General features: G+C 38.5%; 1 protein-coding gene across 8 annotated transcripts in view; it reads right to left on the bottom strand.

The window, feature by feature from the left end:
- The window catches only part of DGKI (diacylglycerol kinase iota), a 464,727-nt gene that overhangs the window by 122,994 nt on the left and 325,020 nt on the right, over positions 1–16,713 (bottom strand). For all 8 annotated transcript variants that reach the window (XM_050782372.1, XM_050782373.1, XM_050782378.1 and 5 more), the window contains one exon: positions 13,800–13,900. In XM_050782372.1, coding sequence (XP_050638329.1) covers positions 13,800–13,900 — 101 coding nt within the window. The remainder of the gene's footprint in view (positions 1–13,799; positions 13,901–16,713) is intronic.

Raw genomic sequence — 16,713 nt, 5'->3', positions numbered from 1 at the left:
GAGTTCTTCAGAATGCTGAGTAAGACATGGTACCTGCCCTCAAGGAGTCTACCGAATTAGAGGAGGAGGGGAATACATGAAAACATCCTACTGATAATATCTTTGTGACAGGAATCAGATAGACATGTACTCCATGTGTTTAGAATCCAGAAGAGCTACACATTCCCCAAGACCAGACACTGTTCCACGAGGAGTTGTGAAGACAATAAGGGGGTTTGACAAAAGGGACAAGAGTTTTTCAGACAAAAGGAAATTATCTCAGACCACCCTTAGGCTCTAAGGAACCACAGCATGAAAAGAAGAAAAGGAAATATTCAGGAATTAGGAAGGCAGGTAGGTACAGAGTAGAGCAGGGTGAGGCTAAGACCGGAGGTTTAATTTTTATACTAAAAAGTTGAGCTTTTATTCTCAAAAGGATGGGTAGATACCAACAGGTTTTCAACAGAAGGTGAAGGTTCCAGATGTATACTGACCAAAACAGCCTTCATGTTTCCCTCAGCATGATGGAACTTTAGACAGGCTTCTTCTTGACTATATGGGCCTGAACACTTGTTTCTTAGAGTATTTACTCTAGCAAACTTTCCATTGTAAATCCTTTCTCTGCCCCTTTGCGATGTATGTAAATCTGCTCCCAGACTCATGCCAAATTTTACAACTCAGGAATCTTTCTCCAGGAGCTAGAAGTCATTTTTTGAAATGTAAACATCATGAAAGACAGAGTCCCTCTCTCTCAGGCTCTGTGGGTGGGTAAGAGCCTAACTAGTTATTGGTAATAAGAGACAATTAGCAAACACAGATGACTAGCTACAGAAAAATCAAGAGAAAGGGAAAAGAAAAAGAAACTGTTCTGAGTTTGCTATGGACAGATACTTTGCTGATGAGATCATCCTGATATAGAACAATTATCAGTACCTATGTCATTACTGATAGCATTCACACTACTCAGGAAGTCAAAAGAATGGTGGAAATAAGGAACTAAAAGTAAAACTCAAGGAGGAGAGGCAGGGGACAAGAAAAAGAAACAAATTCCTATGGGAGGATATAAAGACAAGTGGAATCTTTCCTTTTATTTTGTTAGTTTCAAATATGCCAAGGTTATCAAAAAACTACAATTCTTACTTGATGGCTGATAATAATTAGATACAATGGGTTGGCAATTGACCCACCTCCCCACAACATCTTCCAGTACTTTTCCACTCACTCACCCCAGTGCCTAAAAAAACCCCACCTTTTTCTTAGACAAAATGTTAGAAAAATCACTGGGAGTAATATGGAAGACAAATTGATGAAAAATAAGATGAGTGACTGGAGGATGAGTGAGGAAGCTAATGTAGTCAATGAGCTGAGCAATGGTGAGGCCTGGAATAGAGTGGCAGAAAGACAAGAAGGGAAGGGCATATGAGAGAGATACGAAAGCCAAGGAAGCAACTCCTCTGTGGCCAATTGGATGGGAAGGGGGAAAAAGAGCAAGAGTGACAGTGAAGTCGTTTTGCATAGCTGTGGGGGTTACAACCTTCTGATACACTTACCTAACACCATGGACTTGTGGCCTGCTGAGCTGGAGAGAGTGAAAAAGAGCAAAGAAGGCAGCAGAGAGAGACTGTGAAAATAATGTAAAATTAAGTTAAAACTGTGATGATGGAGGACAAAGACCACTTATCAATGCCTCAAAGGCAGTTTGATAACACCTAACATATAAGAAAATGGTTTCTGAGTTAGAATGTGTTATAGACAGAATTGGGGAAAGAAAATTCTGAAGGATGGAGAACAAAGAACAGAAGAAAGAGAAGTAAAGTGAACACTAACCTCCCCAGGTGCCCATCGAAGCCCAGCCCACAACTCCTCAGGTGTTAGTAACAGATCCTCTATTTTTCTCTCTTTCCAAATCATCAGCATTCGGGACATGATAAATAGAAAGGCAGAAGTGAGAAAGAAAATCCCAGGGGGAAAAGAAAAAAAAAAGGCGATGTTAAAGCCTGGTCTTCTGAACAAAGACAAAAGTTGTCAGGTGGAGCACAAGATCCAATCGTGGATGCTATTCGTAATGGCCTTACTTTTTCCTGCTTCTGATGACTGCGGTTCATGCATTGACTGTGGTTATCCAGGAGCAAGTATAGGCAGAAGGCCCAAATACCTCTCTTCTAATACATAGTAGGAACCAAAGGTCCAGACCAAACAGTGCTATGAAATGTCATGCTCATCCAGCTGAATATGTAAGTTTAATGACAATGATGTAAACGCCTACTTTTGATGAAGATAATTCCATTTCAAAGAAGGTTTCTAATGTTGCCTGCAATAAAGTGCTAGTACAACATAATGATGTATATAATTTCTTGGCACTTATTCCTGGTGTTAAATGTGACATAAGCTTTTAACTGTGAGGTCTTAGTATGCCCTTGACAATGGAAATGAATATTTGTAAAATTCTCAGATACAGAAAGAACCACTACTGATATTTACTACCAGTGCTTAAGTACTTGGGAGGGAGATAACAAAGACTTGACTGTGACATTGGAATCTTGGCTACATGGCCAGGATCCCTAAATATATTCAAAAATCAAGATGAAATATTACATGTCTGAAAGGAAAGATTCATAATCGAATCTAAAACTTCAATACTTGAAATGATGATTAAATACACTGGTCCAAATCTCTTTCACAATTTCTACATGATGCTGTCTGTTACACTGTAGGGTGAAGGGCAAGGTCACCATCAACTAGATTCTGGGGACACATTCAGTCACGCAGCCTGGAATTTCTGAGTTGATGAGATACATGTGGAGAATTAATGACAGAAAGATTTTCTAAAATCAGCTGAAGGGGCCCCAAGCCTCTTTCGGGAAATCTAAATGAGTAAACAAATTATACATGGACAACTTCTATGAGATGTGAAATAGGGCGGTCTCAAACAAAGACATCCCTAGCAGCTGACAGCCTGGGGACATCTCTAATTCTGCTTATAGGTGACTCCAGGAGACTGGCAGTGGACCAGTGATTCAGGAAACCCACTCAGCACTAAGAAAGACTGTTTTCCACCAGTGTGAACTAGGAAAAGCCTGTCGTTTTTATCCACATAACCAGTGCATAAAATCGTGGTTCTGAGTCAATCTGCAAAGATGTTATTTTCAGATTAGCTTACACTTCTGTCCTTGATTCTGTTTAATTCAATCAATGGATTGCTCTTACTAGCAACGGCTACATTTTAACAGTGAAGGGAGAGATGAATATATAAGAAACACACACCCCGTTGAGAATCAAACTCTGAAGTTTTCTCTGCTGACTATAGCGTCAGACTAGAAGTGACAGCCAGAAATTGAGATGGCTTTATATTCAGGTTTCCACTTTTAATTACTCAAATTCCAAATGGAGAATGTTTGACTTGGCAATAATTCATCAGCAAGAACTTTTAAGGAAAGGTCCGCATTCACCTTTTAGGTTTCCATTTTACTTTGCTAATTCAGACGCTTCTGAATAATCAACTTGTATTCCAATTCCCTGAATTTGGGATAGCAGGGAAATCAGGTCAAAAGATATAATAAGAGAAAAACTTGAGGACTAGTGCTCATTTAAGCTGAATTTCCAGTACTTAGAACAGTCTTTGATACATAGTAAGTGTTTAATAGATCATTGTTAAATGAAGAGTTGAATGAATGAACTCAAGGATTTTGGTCTGTGGGTGGCTCCTTCCTGGCCTTAGTTCAAAAATCAGGTGCTGAGTTAATACATAGCAAGACTCTGTTTTCAGAACTGAAGCACTGCATTCATGTTAGGATTGAGGCGCTCATTTTCCCAGAAGCCGAAAGTTTGCTGATAGCACACAGCTGAGTCCTTCTCCAGAAAGGAAGATACCTCACTCAAGGTTTATCCCCTTCCAGGGCAGAGCCTGATCTGTATCTAATAACCCTTGCCTCAATTTAGAAAACTCAGAATGGCTGTCTCAGGTCCAAGGGTCCCTGCGGGAGTCCTCTGTTGTGACTACAGCAAAGTCTAACTTCTCCCTCTTCCTGGTCCCGCTTTTCTTGCCCTGCACAACTGTGGTTCCCTCTTGGGAAATCCCCAATAAAATCCTTGCACACAAAACTCAGTCTCAGAGTCTGTTTCCCCAGAAATCCACCCGATGACAAGAACTATGACGGCAAATTCTTTTAAATTTGTCTTTATAAAGAAGTAGGCTGTATACTAGAAAGTGTCCTGGATTAAGAGAGAAAATATATAATTTCTTATTAAAATCCCGTCGCAGCAATGTAACCCTGTGTGAGGCAATCTTAAGTGCCCTTGTGATGATGCATGTGGCCAGTGTATACAACAGCCCTCTGTAAACCATGAAGCCTTATGAAATTATTGGGTGTTATTATTTATTATTAAACAGGATAGTTGTGACTCTGCAATGGCCAACACTGCATGACTCAAACCGTAGCAAGATAAATGAAAGTAATAATTTTATACAAAGATCTTGGAAGAAAGTCTTCAAAGGGAAGTCTAACTACCATCTGAGCTTACATTCCAGAGTAGTCAACCTGCTAAGATAGCAGCCGAATGGACTAGGCTGGTCAAGAAATAGTAAGAATTGACCATAATTTTGAGTATGTGTTACACAAAACAAACCAATGAAAAGGGAAAATATTCTTTTGGGCAGAGACTTAACGATCTACCTGCAATTGATTGCTGTCATTGCCAAAGGCTAAGTTTTAACAGTGAAGGAATGATCAAATATCATCATCAACACTTTAGGCCCATTTCCTTGTATGAAATCTAACATTATTAACTTCTGATACAGCACAGCACCAGAGCATGTTTTATTTTCTTATAAATAAAGAAAGCCTTTAGGTCATAAACAGAATTAGATGGCAAAGAAGTTTATATTAATAATAAGATCATATTTCCACCCAATATTCCCCTGGTATCAGAGTCCTTTAAAATTAGAAAGACATAGAGTAGGCTCACCTATAAACCAAGACAGCCAGAAACTGGCAAGTCGGTGATGAATTCAATGATCCACTTCCAAAGTAAAGTTCAGCAATCCTGCCCAACCCTCTCACTGTCTCTCTCTTCAAGTTATTTCAAACCTTCCTCTTTTTTTCCAGAACACTGATACTATCCATTTCCAACTTTCAACTAGTAAGTTTGCTTCTTCTTTTACTGAGAAAATAAAAGCAATCAGAATAGAACTTCTGTTTCTCCCTAGCACCAAGTACACCAAGCTATCTGTATCTGTACTCACGGCTCTGCCTTCTCTTGCTGTACTTGGGAGAACCTGCCCCACACTCCTGCCCACAACCTTCCAGTGCTCACCAGGTTCCATCTTCCCACCTACTCAAAGGCACTGCTGCAGTTGGCCCTCTTCTGAATCAAGTTCTCTGTCTAGTGAATCGGTCCCACCAGCATACACACTTGCTGTACTATCTTACAAATGAAAAAAAAAAATCCTCCTTTGATTCTACTATATTCTTTTCCAGTCATCATCCCATTTCTTTCCTTCGTTTTATAGTTAAATACCTTAAAAGAGCAATCTGTGGTGAATTATAGTCATATGGCATTTAACGAAAGGGATGTGTTTTAAGGAACGTGTCGTTAGGTGATTTCTGTGTTGTGTGAACATTATAGAGGGTACTTACGCAAACCTAGATGGAATCACCTACCACACAAGTAGGCTATATCGTATAGCCTGTAGTTCCTAGGCTACAAACCTGTACAGCATGTTACTGTACTGAATACTGCAGGCAATTGTAACACAGTAACATTTGGGCATCTAAAATACCTAAACATAGAAAAGGTGCAGTAAAACTACAGTATTAAAATCTTATGGGACCACTGTTGTATACACAGTCCATCATTGATCAAGATATCATTATGCAGCACACATCTGACCTGCATTTGACCCTATTTGCACACGAATCCTCTCTGTGCACCTTCACCTTTTTCACTCCACAATCTCGTGAGGTTACCACTAACTACCCTCTACCCCAATCCAACTACCAATTCTTAGTGTGCGTCTTACTCAACCTCTCTGAAACGCTGACAGCTAGACAGCTTTTATGAGATATTTTTCTTCTCTCGCATTCCAACAAACAAGCTCTCCTGCTGTTTTTGTAGCTAACAATAGGCTCCTCCTTGGTCTTGCTCCTTCTTGGTCTCCTTTGCTGAATCCTCTGCATCTTCCCTACCTCTATTTACCAAGTTGCTGAGGTCAAAACCTCAGAGGCAACTGAATTTTGCACTCTTATGCAATACAGCTAATCCATCATCTCATCCTACCAGCATTACCTCCAAAATATAGCCAGAATCCAACTGATTCTCTCCAACTCTACTACTTTAACTGCCTCACTCCTATTGCCTGTCACCTGGAGTATCATATTAGCCTGGTACCAGCTATCCTATTTCCATTATTGCAACCTGAAAATTTTCTACCTAGTAGCCAAATTTATCTAGAATAAATTCAGGCATGATACACTCCTCAAGTAGTTCCAACATCTTCTCATCACACTCTGAATAAAATCCAAAGCCTTCTCCATGGCCTATAAGCCCCCTCCATGTGCTGACCCTTTAAAATAACTTCCTGACTATCTCCATTCAACTAAGCAGGTTCCAGTCACATGGGCATCCCTTCTATTCATTAAATAGACTAAGGATGCTTGGCCTTGGAACCTGCCATTTCCTCTGCCCGGGGATACTCTTCTAGAAATCCACATATACATGCACTCTTTTTGTTCTGGTCTCTGTTTAAATGTCACTTCTTCAGAAAGTCTCTTGTTGATCACCTTATCAAAAACAGGATGCCCTGTCACTGTTCTGCTTTACTTTCCTTTACAGCACTTGCCGCCATATTGTATTATTTATTCATTTGTCTGTCTCTCCACTGGAACATAAGTTCCAGGACAAGCACTTTTCCGTATTCTGAAATAGTACTAGAAATAAGGTACGCAGTCAATTAATATTTGTTGAATTTATGAATGGATGATTTATTTGACGTTGGAGGGAGATCTAAAAACAGAAACTTGCCCAATAAACCCGAGTGTGATAAACTAAGTCAAAGTCAGTTTAAATGTAAGAAGACATTTGAAATGGAATCGTGAAAGACTGAAATACAAATTTTTACTTATGTTATTAAAGATATTTATATGAAAAATAAGAAGTACTACTTGGCGGAAACAGAAAACACAGTGATAAATAAGTATTCAAAATGCCAGCCCCGTAGACAGTTTGAGTTTTCTGTGCCTCAATTGCTTTATATGTGAAATGGGAATAACAATACTATCTATCTATCACACTGAGATGTCGGGTAAATTAAATTACACAATATATGTAGAAAAGACATTTCCTTGCTCACGGCAATAGTACAATGTGTGTTAACATTATTATTTTTTTTAATAAAATGATAAATATACAGACAAGAGATGGGAAAAGACAGTAAAAGAAACTAAGCACAAAACTCTGGGTAAACATCAAATCGTGAAAATAGGAATAAACATAAACACACTTGCAAAAAGGAAGGACAATGCCCTTCAGAGGACAAACTGACATCATTTACCTCCTCAGACAGATTTCAAATTGGAAAGCCTACCTCTACCAAATGGAGGCCTAATCTCTACTGAACAGCTCTGTTGTCAACTTGTTAAACGAGGGGGAAAGATTCCATTTTAGATGAAGCTATTGATAGGAAAAAAAAAAATCAGTGTTTTTAGTAAACTCTTGAAGCACAATGTACTTACATGGTTTCTAATACTCATTATGAATGATGTTCGAGCTTTAAAAACTCTACTAAGGAAATATGCTGGTGAAAAAATTTTTAATCCTATGTAATTTCTACAAAACTAAACATTTTTTATATTATGGTCTGTTCTTAAGAAACAACGAGTTTAACTACTGCATTTAGCAGATAAGGAAACAGAAGCCTGAGGAAGACGAATGCATTGCCCAGGTCACACACCTAATTAGTGGTTAGACTGACTTTTCTCATTCTTGCTTATATATTTTATCTTTCTTTCATTATTTAAATGATGTTTGCTAGAAAAAATAGGTATGGAATGTTTCCACAGCCCGATCACAGTTATTATCACATTTTTTTTAAAAAAGAGAAAACTCCAGAAAATCAGGAAAGAATTTTTTTTTTTCTTCCAACTGCTGTTCACAGTAAGGACTCAATAAATGTGCATTGAATAAATTACATTGTAAAGTTGGATTTTCTAGTCTCATCTTTCAATGACTAACATCTAGTGTGGTATCTGATATACAACTGATACAAATATATAATTATTGAAAGTATAAATGCAAGAATGGTTGAATGGCTCTACCATTTTGGCATAGTTAACAAACTCAGTTGAGCTCAAATATGCAAACTGGAAACAATTTTTAAAATCTAGTGATCCACCTCCTCTGCTCATTTTGAAAGTGGGTTAGACTTAGTGACTTACTCCTAAAGAACGGAGTAGGGAAGGGGAAAAAAATTGTAACTCTATGGTGAAGGAACTTGGCAAATATCACCTTTACCAAATGATCAGGTTAACATCACCAGGGATGTCATGTGGATATTGGATAAGTCTAGACATGATGGGACAAAAAGCCTACTTCACTTCTACAGTATTCTTTCCAAAAACCCATCAATCCAGTCTAATTATGAGGAGAACAACAGACAAAGCCAGATTGGAAGATATTCTACAGAAGGTAGTATTCCCCCAAGACCATCAAGGTGAAAGAAGGAAAGAAAGAGAGAGAGAGCAAGCTGAGAAATTGTTACAGATCAGAAGAGACTAGGGAGCTATGACAACTCAATGCAATATGGTATCCTGGATTTGATCCTGGGATAGAAATCCCAAAAGTTTAGTTAACAGTAATGTAGCAGTATCGGTTTCCTTGACAAATGCACCACGGTAATGTAAAGTGTTTAACAATGAGAAAAACTGGGGGAGGAATGTACAGGAATGCCCTGTATTACCTTTATAACTTATTCATAAATCTAAAATTATTCCAAAATAAAAATTTGTTTCAAAAAATTCAGTGGTGGATAACAGATGGCACACTTCCGAGAATGTATTAGGACTTGCAGAAGGAAATCTGCGGGTAAACTTTCAGATCATCCTATATGGGCATTCAGTATTTACATGCTTCATAGATTTAAGTATCGTGTCATTACAGCAGATGTTTATACGAGTAGACACAACAAAAGTAAATTGAATGATTTAGTTACACTTTCTCCCCATAATCCTTCTGTGATATTTACTAGTATTTTCAATTCTATTTTTGAAAGTAAGAAAGTGGGTTGGGGGAGCTGGTGTGTGCAGTTTGAAGGGAGCTGCCTCAAGCCAGGAAGAGCTCAGCATAGAGGAAGTCAGCCTCTATGACCTCCGTTGAGTCTGGCTTTATGGACCTGCAGACTGATGCACACTGTGACAGCAGGGCCTCTCCAACAACAACCTCCACAGGCATCACAGCTACCATTTTTGGAGAGCACGGTAATGTGCCAGACTTCACACCATGGGTTCCATATACAGCATTACATTTAACCCTCAGCACTGAATGGGGTTATAATTATCTTTTCATTTTACAGATGAGAGATCTGATCATCAGAGAAATTAAATGACTTTGTCAAGGTTGCAACTGAGATTCAAACACCAAAATTTCTGACTTTTCTACTAAATCACCAAACAAGGAAATTCCATTAGGGCAAATGCTTAACTAAATACCTAGTTAGGGTACAATCCTAGTATCATTAATGTTAACCAATTTATTGATATATTATGCATTATATGTTATAAACATCCAGATAATACTGAATTATACTGAGATCATGTATGTGAAAGCATTGTCAAACACTATATTTGATATACAAAATGTTAATTCCCTATCCTTACAAACTACATCCGTTTTCAATTGGCTCCAAGCTCTTCTTTACTGCTTGTGTTTTAGACCCTAGATCTGTGTAAATTATCATGGCAATTTAAAAGTGCAGAATAAACTGGTGCCCAGAGTGAAGTTTAACCAGTCTGCATGGGAATAGAGTTAAATTTGGGGGAATATCAAGTTATCTCAGATTTTTAAAAAATGTATCATATGTCAATGATTCTATTCTGGGGTTAGAAATATAACAGATTTTTAAAAACAGGTTATCCTTTGCCTAGATTATATTATTATAAGCTTTATTAAGGACACACTTGCCACTTGTATACTTCTTTTTCTTTTTCTTTTTCTTTTTTTTTTTTTTTTTTTGAGACGGAGTCTCGGTCTGTCACCTAGGCTGGAGTGCAGTGGCACGATCTCAGCTCACTGCAAGCTCTGCCCCCCGGGTTCACGCCATTCTCCTGCCTCTGAGAGTAGCTGGGACTACAGGCGCCCGCCACCACGCCCAACTAATTTTTTGTATTTTCAGTAGAGACAGGGTTTCACCGTGTTAGCCAGGATGGTCTCAATCTTCTGACATTGTGATCCGCCCGCCTCAGCCTCCCAAAGTGCTGGGATTACAGGTGCGAGCCACTGCACCCGGCCCCACTTTGTATATTTCTGTTTATGAGAGTGATTTTCTGATATCATTATTACAGATTTGTTTTAATTTTTTTAATATGGCCACTTTCTCTTTATGCTCTACTTCTTAAGTTGAATAGACTGTCCCCTCTTGCAAACCACAACTATTATCTGAGGGTTGGTAAATTCTCTGCAGTGAGGAAGACTTTTAGTGTCTTACATAAGTCTGAAATTTATCAGCAAGAGCTGAGGGAAAGATTGACAAGGACTAAATTTTTCCAGGATATTATTTTAGAAGGATTGACCCCCAGTGAGATGGGGCTAAATGGAAGAGGAATGGGAAATATCTGAAAGAGTATAGTCATCTTTCTCTGTGCTAAAATAAGCAAAGCAATTTAAAGGGCTGCCATCCAATATTATCAGGGAGCCCTGCATTACGGACAGAAGATGGGCTTTGTTACACGACAAACATGCGAGCTTATTATCTAATGTGAACAATGAGCAAGATTCTGCTAAACATGATGGAGAAGAACCACATTTTGCCTGAAAATATCACTTGGTACACCACCAAGAAACGGAACTAACTTCAAACGCAGTGCCACACTACTGCTCTAGCTCAGACTTTGATGACAATAAATGAATGACCTAAGAGGACTCACTCTCTTTGTTCTGGGATGCAGGTCTGAGTACCTTCCTAGAGTCCCTTTTATCTAGATGTGTTGTGCAAATTTCACTTAATTAATGCTTCTGAAATAACATTTATTTTGGCATGCACCTCATAGATGGACTTAAACTTGTTTTTCTCTTTATACTCAGTTTGAGCCCTGTCAGCCTTCCCATGAATCTGTATTCTGTTTCAAGCTGGAACCAGGCTAAAGAGCAAAGGTGAGTAGGAGTGAATCCAGAACCTCAAAGGATAAACTTTCCTGAAAAACCACAGGTTAGAAGCACCATCACCACATATTAAAAGTAGAATCACTGCCGGGCGCTGTGGCTCATGCCTGTAATCCCAGCACTTTAGGAGCCCAAGAAGGGCAGATCACGAGGTCAGGAGATTGAGACCATCCTGACTAACATGGTGAAACACATCTCTACTAAAAATACATAAAAATTAGCCAGGCATGGTGGTGGGTGCCTGTAGTCCCAGCAACCTGGGAGGCTGAGGCAGGAGAATGGTGTGAACCCAGGAGGCGGAGCTTACAGTGAGCTGAGATTGCACCACTGCACTCCAGCCTGGGCGACAGAGCAAGACTCCGTCTCAAAAAACAAAACAAAAAAAAAGTACAATGACTGAGTTGGTCACTTTTACTTCTAATCCTTTTATTGATTTCTTCAAATCCAAATCATTGGAATGAGTTTTTAAATCTTCAAAATAACTCCTTTATCCCCGTTTTGAGGTTTCTTTGTTCTTTGGGGTCCCAAAGACACTGTTGAATTTATTTGGCTTACCTTTATGCCATCACTTCCCCCCATTTGACTTAAGAAGTTTCTTCACGTAGAGATTTTATCACATATGCTGAGTAAAGCACTTGCCAGAAAATGTCATCTTCTTAGAAAAACTCAAACCACAATTACCTCCAGCAATGGTGGACAGATAATGCCACAGAAAAGATAAAACAGATAATTGAAAGCTACAGATAAGCTTCAAATCTCATTTCACCTAAAAATTTCAAATGTGTTCCCACTCCAAACTGAATTTCTTCAGAGTTGATGGTAAGTTGCAAAATATTACTTGAGATCTGTTATTTCTTTTAAGAACTGTTTAGCTATTTGTTTGGAAGCTTAAAACAAGAAAGAACATAAAACACTGTTCTTTATGATTAGTAACCTTTAGACGTCAATTTAACTTACATTGTTAAATTGTACATAGCTACACTTCCCATCACAAAAATATATGTCCATCACTTTATGGATCAAATTAGATTATATGCTAGTCTGTCACTTATATGCTCATTTATATTAGAAAATGTAATATGTTGTTTACAGAAGGAAGAAATCTAGAGGTTTGGGGAATTGCTCCTCCTCCAGCTCAGACTTTCCTATCAAAGGAAATGAGTGTAAAGTATGGAAGTGAGAAGGCTGGGGAGAAGCCAAAAGGTATTGATGTCTAAGGAAAACAATGTAAAGGGTTAAGGAAGCTGAAGCAGCTGAGAGAATTAAGAAAGAAAATTCACAGCAAATTCTCTAGTAGATTCAGTGATTAGGCTACCAGGGATATGGCTCCTCACCTCATGCCAACTTCAGATTGTAGAACCCCTGTACCCAACCCTGGGATTACTCTTGGACCTCAGAATTTCCATCCACTAAAGCTTACTTTAGATCAGTCTCAGAAACCAGAGCTCAGAAAAGACCATCCCAGGAAGGCTTTCCTACTATTAGTCCTGCCAGTTTTAACTATTTTCATCTTTTACACAGGTAGCGAGGTCTATACCTAGAGACCATTTGGGGACTGGGTTCATAAGTCTCTGGTTCTACATAAAAGTCATTTATTTATATCAGCATCATTAGCTATTCCCTTGGACACCAGTTTGCCTTATCTTCTTTGACTTTATTGCAGTTGACTATTGGCCCCCACACTTAGGAAGGAGCCAAGAACCCTAATATCTAACACTCTCATGGTCTTAACTTCTTCTGGCTTATTTTAACCAATTACCTCATAAATTATTATATAGACAGAGATTTAAAGCAGTGATCAGAATGTACCAGAAAGTAAAAAGTGTTCAAAACATACCGATTGACTAGTGAGATGAACTAACAATTAGCTATGTATTCAAAGCAGCATACAGAAAATACATACAATGAGAAGCAATTCATATGTTGACTCAAGTGTAGGTTTCAAAAATAATGGCACCTCATCATCAATGAATCACTTTATCATCACAACGTTCCTGTGGGCCCTTCTCTGACTTTATATAATAGCATAATATCTAGAAGTGCTGAATGTGCCTCTTTGCCACACCTATGTGACGAATGAGGGCAGTGTTTGCTAACGCAGGCTCCAAGAAGAGATTTGTGTTGTCTCAAGAGTTTTCTGGATGGTGCTATACCATTGGTATCACCAACTTTTTGCTTTCCTCATTTTAGGCAAATCTGAGACTAAAGTGGTGAATAAGCCAAGAGTTCCTGACTTGGCATCCACAGCAGAATTTTATTCAGCTGCTTTCCTCTTCCAGTTCCTTTTTCTGTAGCCCATACATTATCACTTGGAGCTCACATGTTACTACGTTTCGCTTCACTTCTCTAACCATGATTTTCAGGCACAAGGATAAATGAATCTACCCATCAAACCAAGGAGGATCAAGAAGCTGAAGAGAGGCTGATCACAAGAAATCAATCCAACTTACAAGCTTCCCGGAGTTTCTCCTTGTCATAGTGGAATCCTTCATAGTCTTGCAAACTGATTTTGTTCACCCGGATCCTCAGACGATCTGGGACAGACTGGGGACTGCAAAACAAGAACCGAGTGATCAGATACAAATGAGAGAGTGGAATTGGTAGCCATGCACCTGAAGGACTAAGGACAATCTTATCTCTTCATGTTTAGAAGTAAGAGTTCACATTCAAACTGGAAAGGTGGGTTCCTTATCAGAATTGAACAGTGATCTGGAGAACACTTCTCCAGAAACCAAAAGTTGCTGGAATTTAGGTAAGAATATGGAAATATGCAGAAAGAGCCTTTGGAGACCACTTTTATATCGTATTTTCTGTTGAGGTTTTAAAACATTTAATAAGATCATGTGCTTGTTACATAATAAATTAGATTCAGCGAACTGAAATAGTGGGAGGTAGACTGGAGCTTTAAGAACCACAGACAGATATGCACATCACAGTAAGACATGGTCAGGGGCAGCCTGACCCTCAGAGAGATGGAAAAACTATCTTTAAAAAGCAGACTAAGAGTCCAGAAGCCACAGGGCTGAGACTGAAGTAGCTCCACACAGCTCAATAGCCTCTGACAGCACCTCTCAGTCAAAGCGTAATACAATAAACACTGCTTGTGATGGTGGCTCTGAGCATTCCAAAATGAAGAAAAATGTTTAAATATATATAGTGTTCTTTCTTTAGGAAGATAATGAAATGTGTAACTCATTTTGAAAGAATTCAATGAATACTGACTCCAGACACATATTAAGCAATAAAATGGTGCAGTACCAAACTTTCTGAACATCTATTCACTCCCTAAATGTCTATAACTCGACTCCTTGATTTTCTTAAGCAATATTTAGAAAGTGGTCTAATCTTGGGCATTAGTTGAGTGAAATAATCTGGTTTCCATCACCACCACAATGGATCATTACATTTCTTCAATATATTAATATAACACAATACCTACTTGTCTTTGAATACTACCTTATACTGGGATTTCATTGGTTGAGAGAATTTTCTCAGACAGAGGCTTCTCTTTTTTTATATATTAAATGGTGATAAAAGTCACCACTGACTAAAGTCATTGACTAAAGTAGAAAGAATGGCATTATTCTTTAATTTTTCCTGTAAAGGAAGAAAAGGAAAGAAAGAAGGAAACAGAGAGAAATAAAAAAGAGAGAGAAAGAGGGAGGGAGAGAGGAAGGGAGAGAATGAGGGAGGGAAGGAAGGAAAACAGGAAAGTTAAGAATAGATGAAAGGAGGGAGTACTGTGTCTACAATATTAGGACACCCCTCTCTACTTCACTTCAAACACACACACACAGAAACACAGACACACACTCATTTAATTTCAGTAAAACTCTGGAAGAGGGAGTAAAAAAATCTCATTCTCTTGTCTAAAGCCTCATTTTAGTGCAAAGTATAGTAACTCCCTCCATATGGAATCCTACTTTACTCACCCAAAATAACACATACATAGCAAACTATAGATACATATGTGCACACTCACACATGGTACATTCTCTCTCTCTCACACACACACACACAGTGAGACAGAGATTTAAACTGTGGCTATTTAAAAGTGTAGATATACGTGCACAAATTCTAAAGAGAGATGGTAGACAGGTAAAAATGTCTGAGGTTCACTGGCTTAAAAAAGTCAGTATAAAACTACAGAGATGGATATTTCTGGGGAAATTTGAAAACACAGATTCAACAGCTATATTGATCCATCACTCAAAGTGTGTTTGTTGAGTATTTACTTTATATTACCATCGTGCTGGACATCAAAAAGGTATTGATGAATAAAGCCGAAGCATTTAAGTTGTGATGGGAGATATAGCTTGACAGTATATTTGTAGATACAGACCTTCAGTTAGCAGAACAGACCTTGAATATAATGAAAACTCACAACATCTTACAGGTAGGGAAAGTGAGGTTCAGAAAGATGAAGTGATTTTAAGGACACATAGCTGCTAAGCAGCAGTGCTAAATGCAAAGCCTTGGACCCTTCACTCACCAGTTTCATGTTCTTTCTCTGCTCCTCTGAGGAGTTCAGACTCTCTTGTCAATGAATAAATACCAAGAATCCCATGGATTTGACAGCAAAGCTATAAAGTCTGGATTAGCGGAGTCTGATGATCTCTGTGTGCTGCTCAGATTTCTTTCTTTACCAATAAACAATCATCAGGCGGGGTGGTTAAGTAAACCAGAGAACACTGGGCAGAGAGTACAAATGAATGTGTAGGTCTTTATTCATTTAGAGGGAAGTACGGCTACAACATGCTGTGAAGTGAGAAAAAGTCATGAATAATTATATATGGCATAAGCTCCTTCATATCAATTGTGGACTTTAGGAGTTTGTATATGCAAGAGAAGTGCATGGAGACATGTCCAACGAGCTGTTGCAAGTTGCTATCTCTGTGTGGTGAAGCCTGGGCATTATTTTATATCAAGTATAATTTTTAAGGAACTAATATCATTTTAAAGGCATGTCCATATGTAAACAAACAATAATGCAGGACAAGAATAAAAATAACGCCTATAGCAAAGAGTGTTAGGAATTAGATGCAAGTAGAGAGGAAAAAATTTATGCAATTAACACCACACAGTGTTCACATTAGATTTTTATCACCAAAAGTGTCTAATAATCCCTTTATTTCCAAGTTCACTCAACTGATCTGCAAAGATTGTAACTAGAAAATATTTTCCTGCACATATAGCAGATAAGAGGGAAGCTGGAACCATAGAATGTAGTGGCCTATCAGACCCCAAAAGGAGAAGTTGAGTGGGGACAGATGTTGAATGAACTCTATCTAAGCAATTTTTTGAGATAACAGTAAATCTAATGGCAGTGGGCTTCAGTCTTCTCTACTGAGCTGGAGGTATCAG

The sequence above is a fragment of the Macaca thibetana genome, chromosome 3 (assembly GCF_024542745.1).
Source record: "Macaca thibetana thibetana isolate TM-01 chromosome 3, ASM2454274v1, whole genome shotgun sequence".
NCBI classification, from domain to species: Eukaryota; Metazoa; Chordata; class Mammalia; order Primates; family Cercopithecidae; genus Macaca; species Macaca thibetana.
The sequence above is the reverse complement of the archived record's forward strand: the minus strand, read 5'-3'. Positions and strand labels throughout refer to the sequence as shown.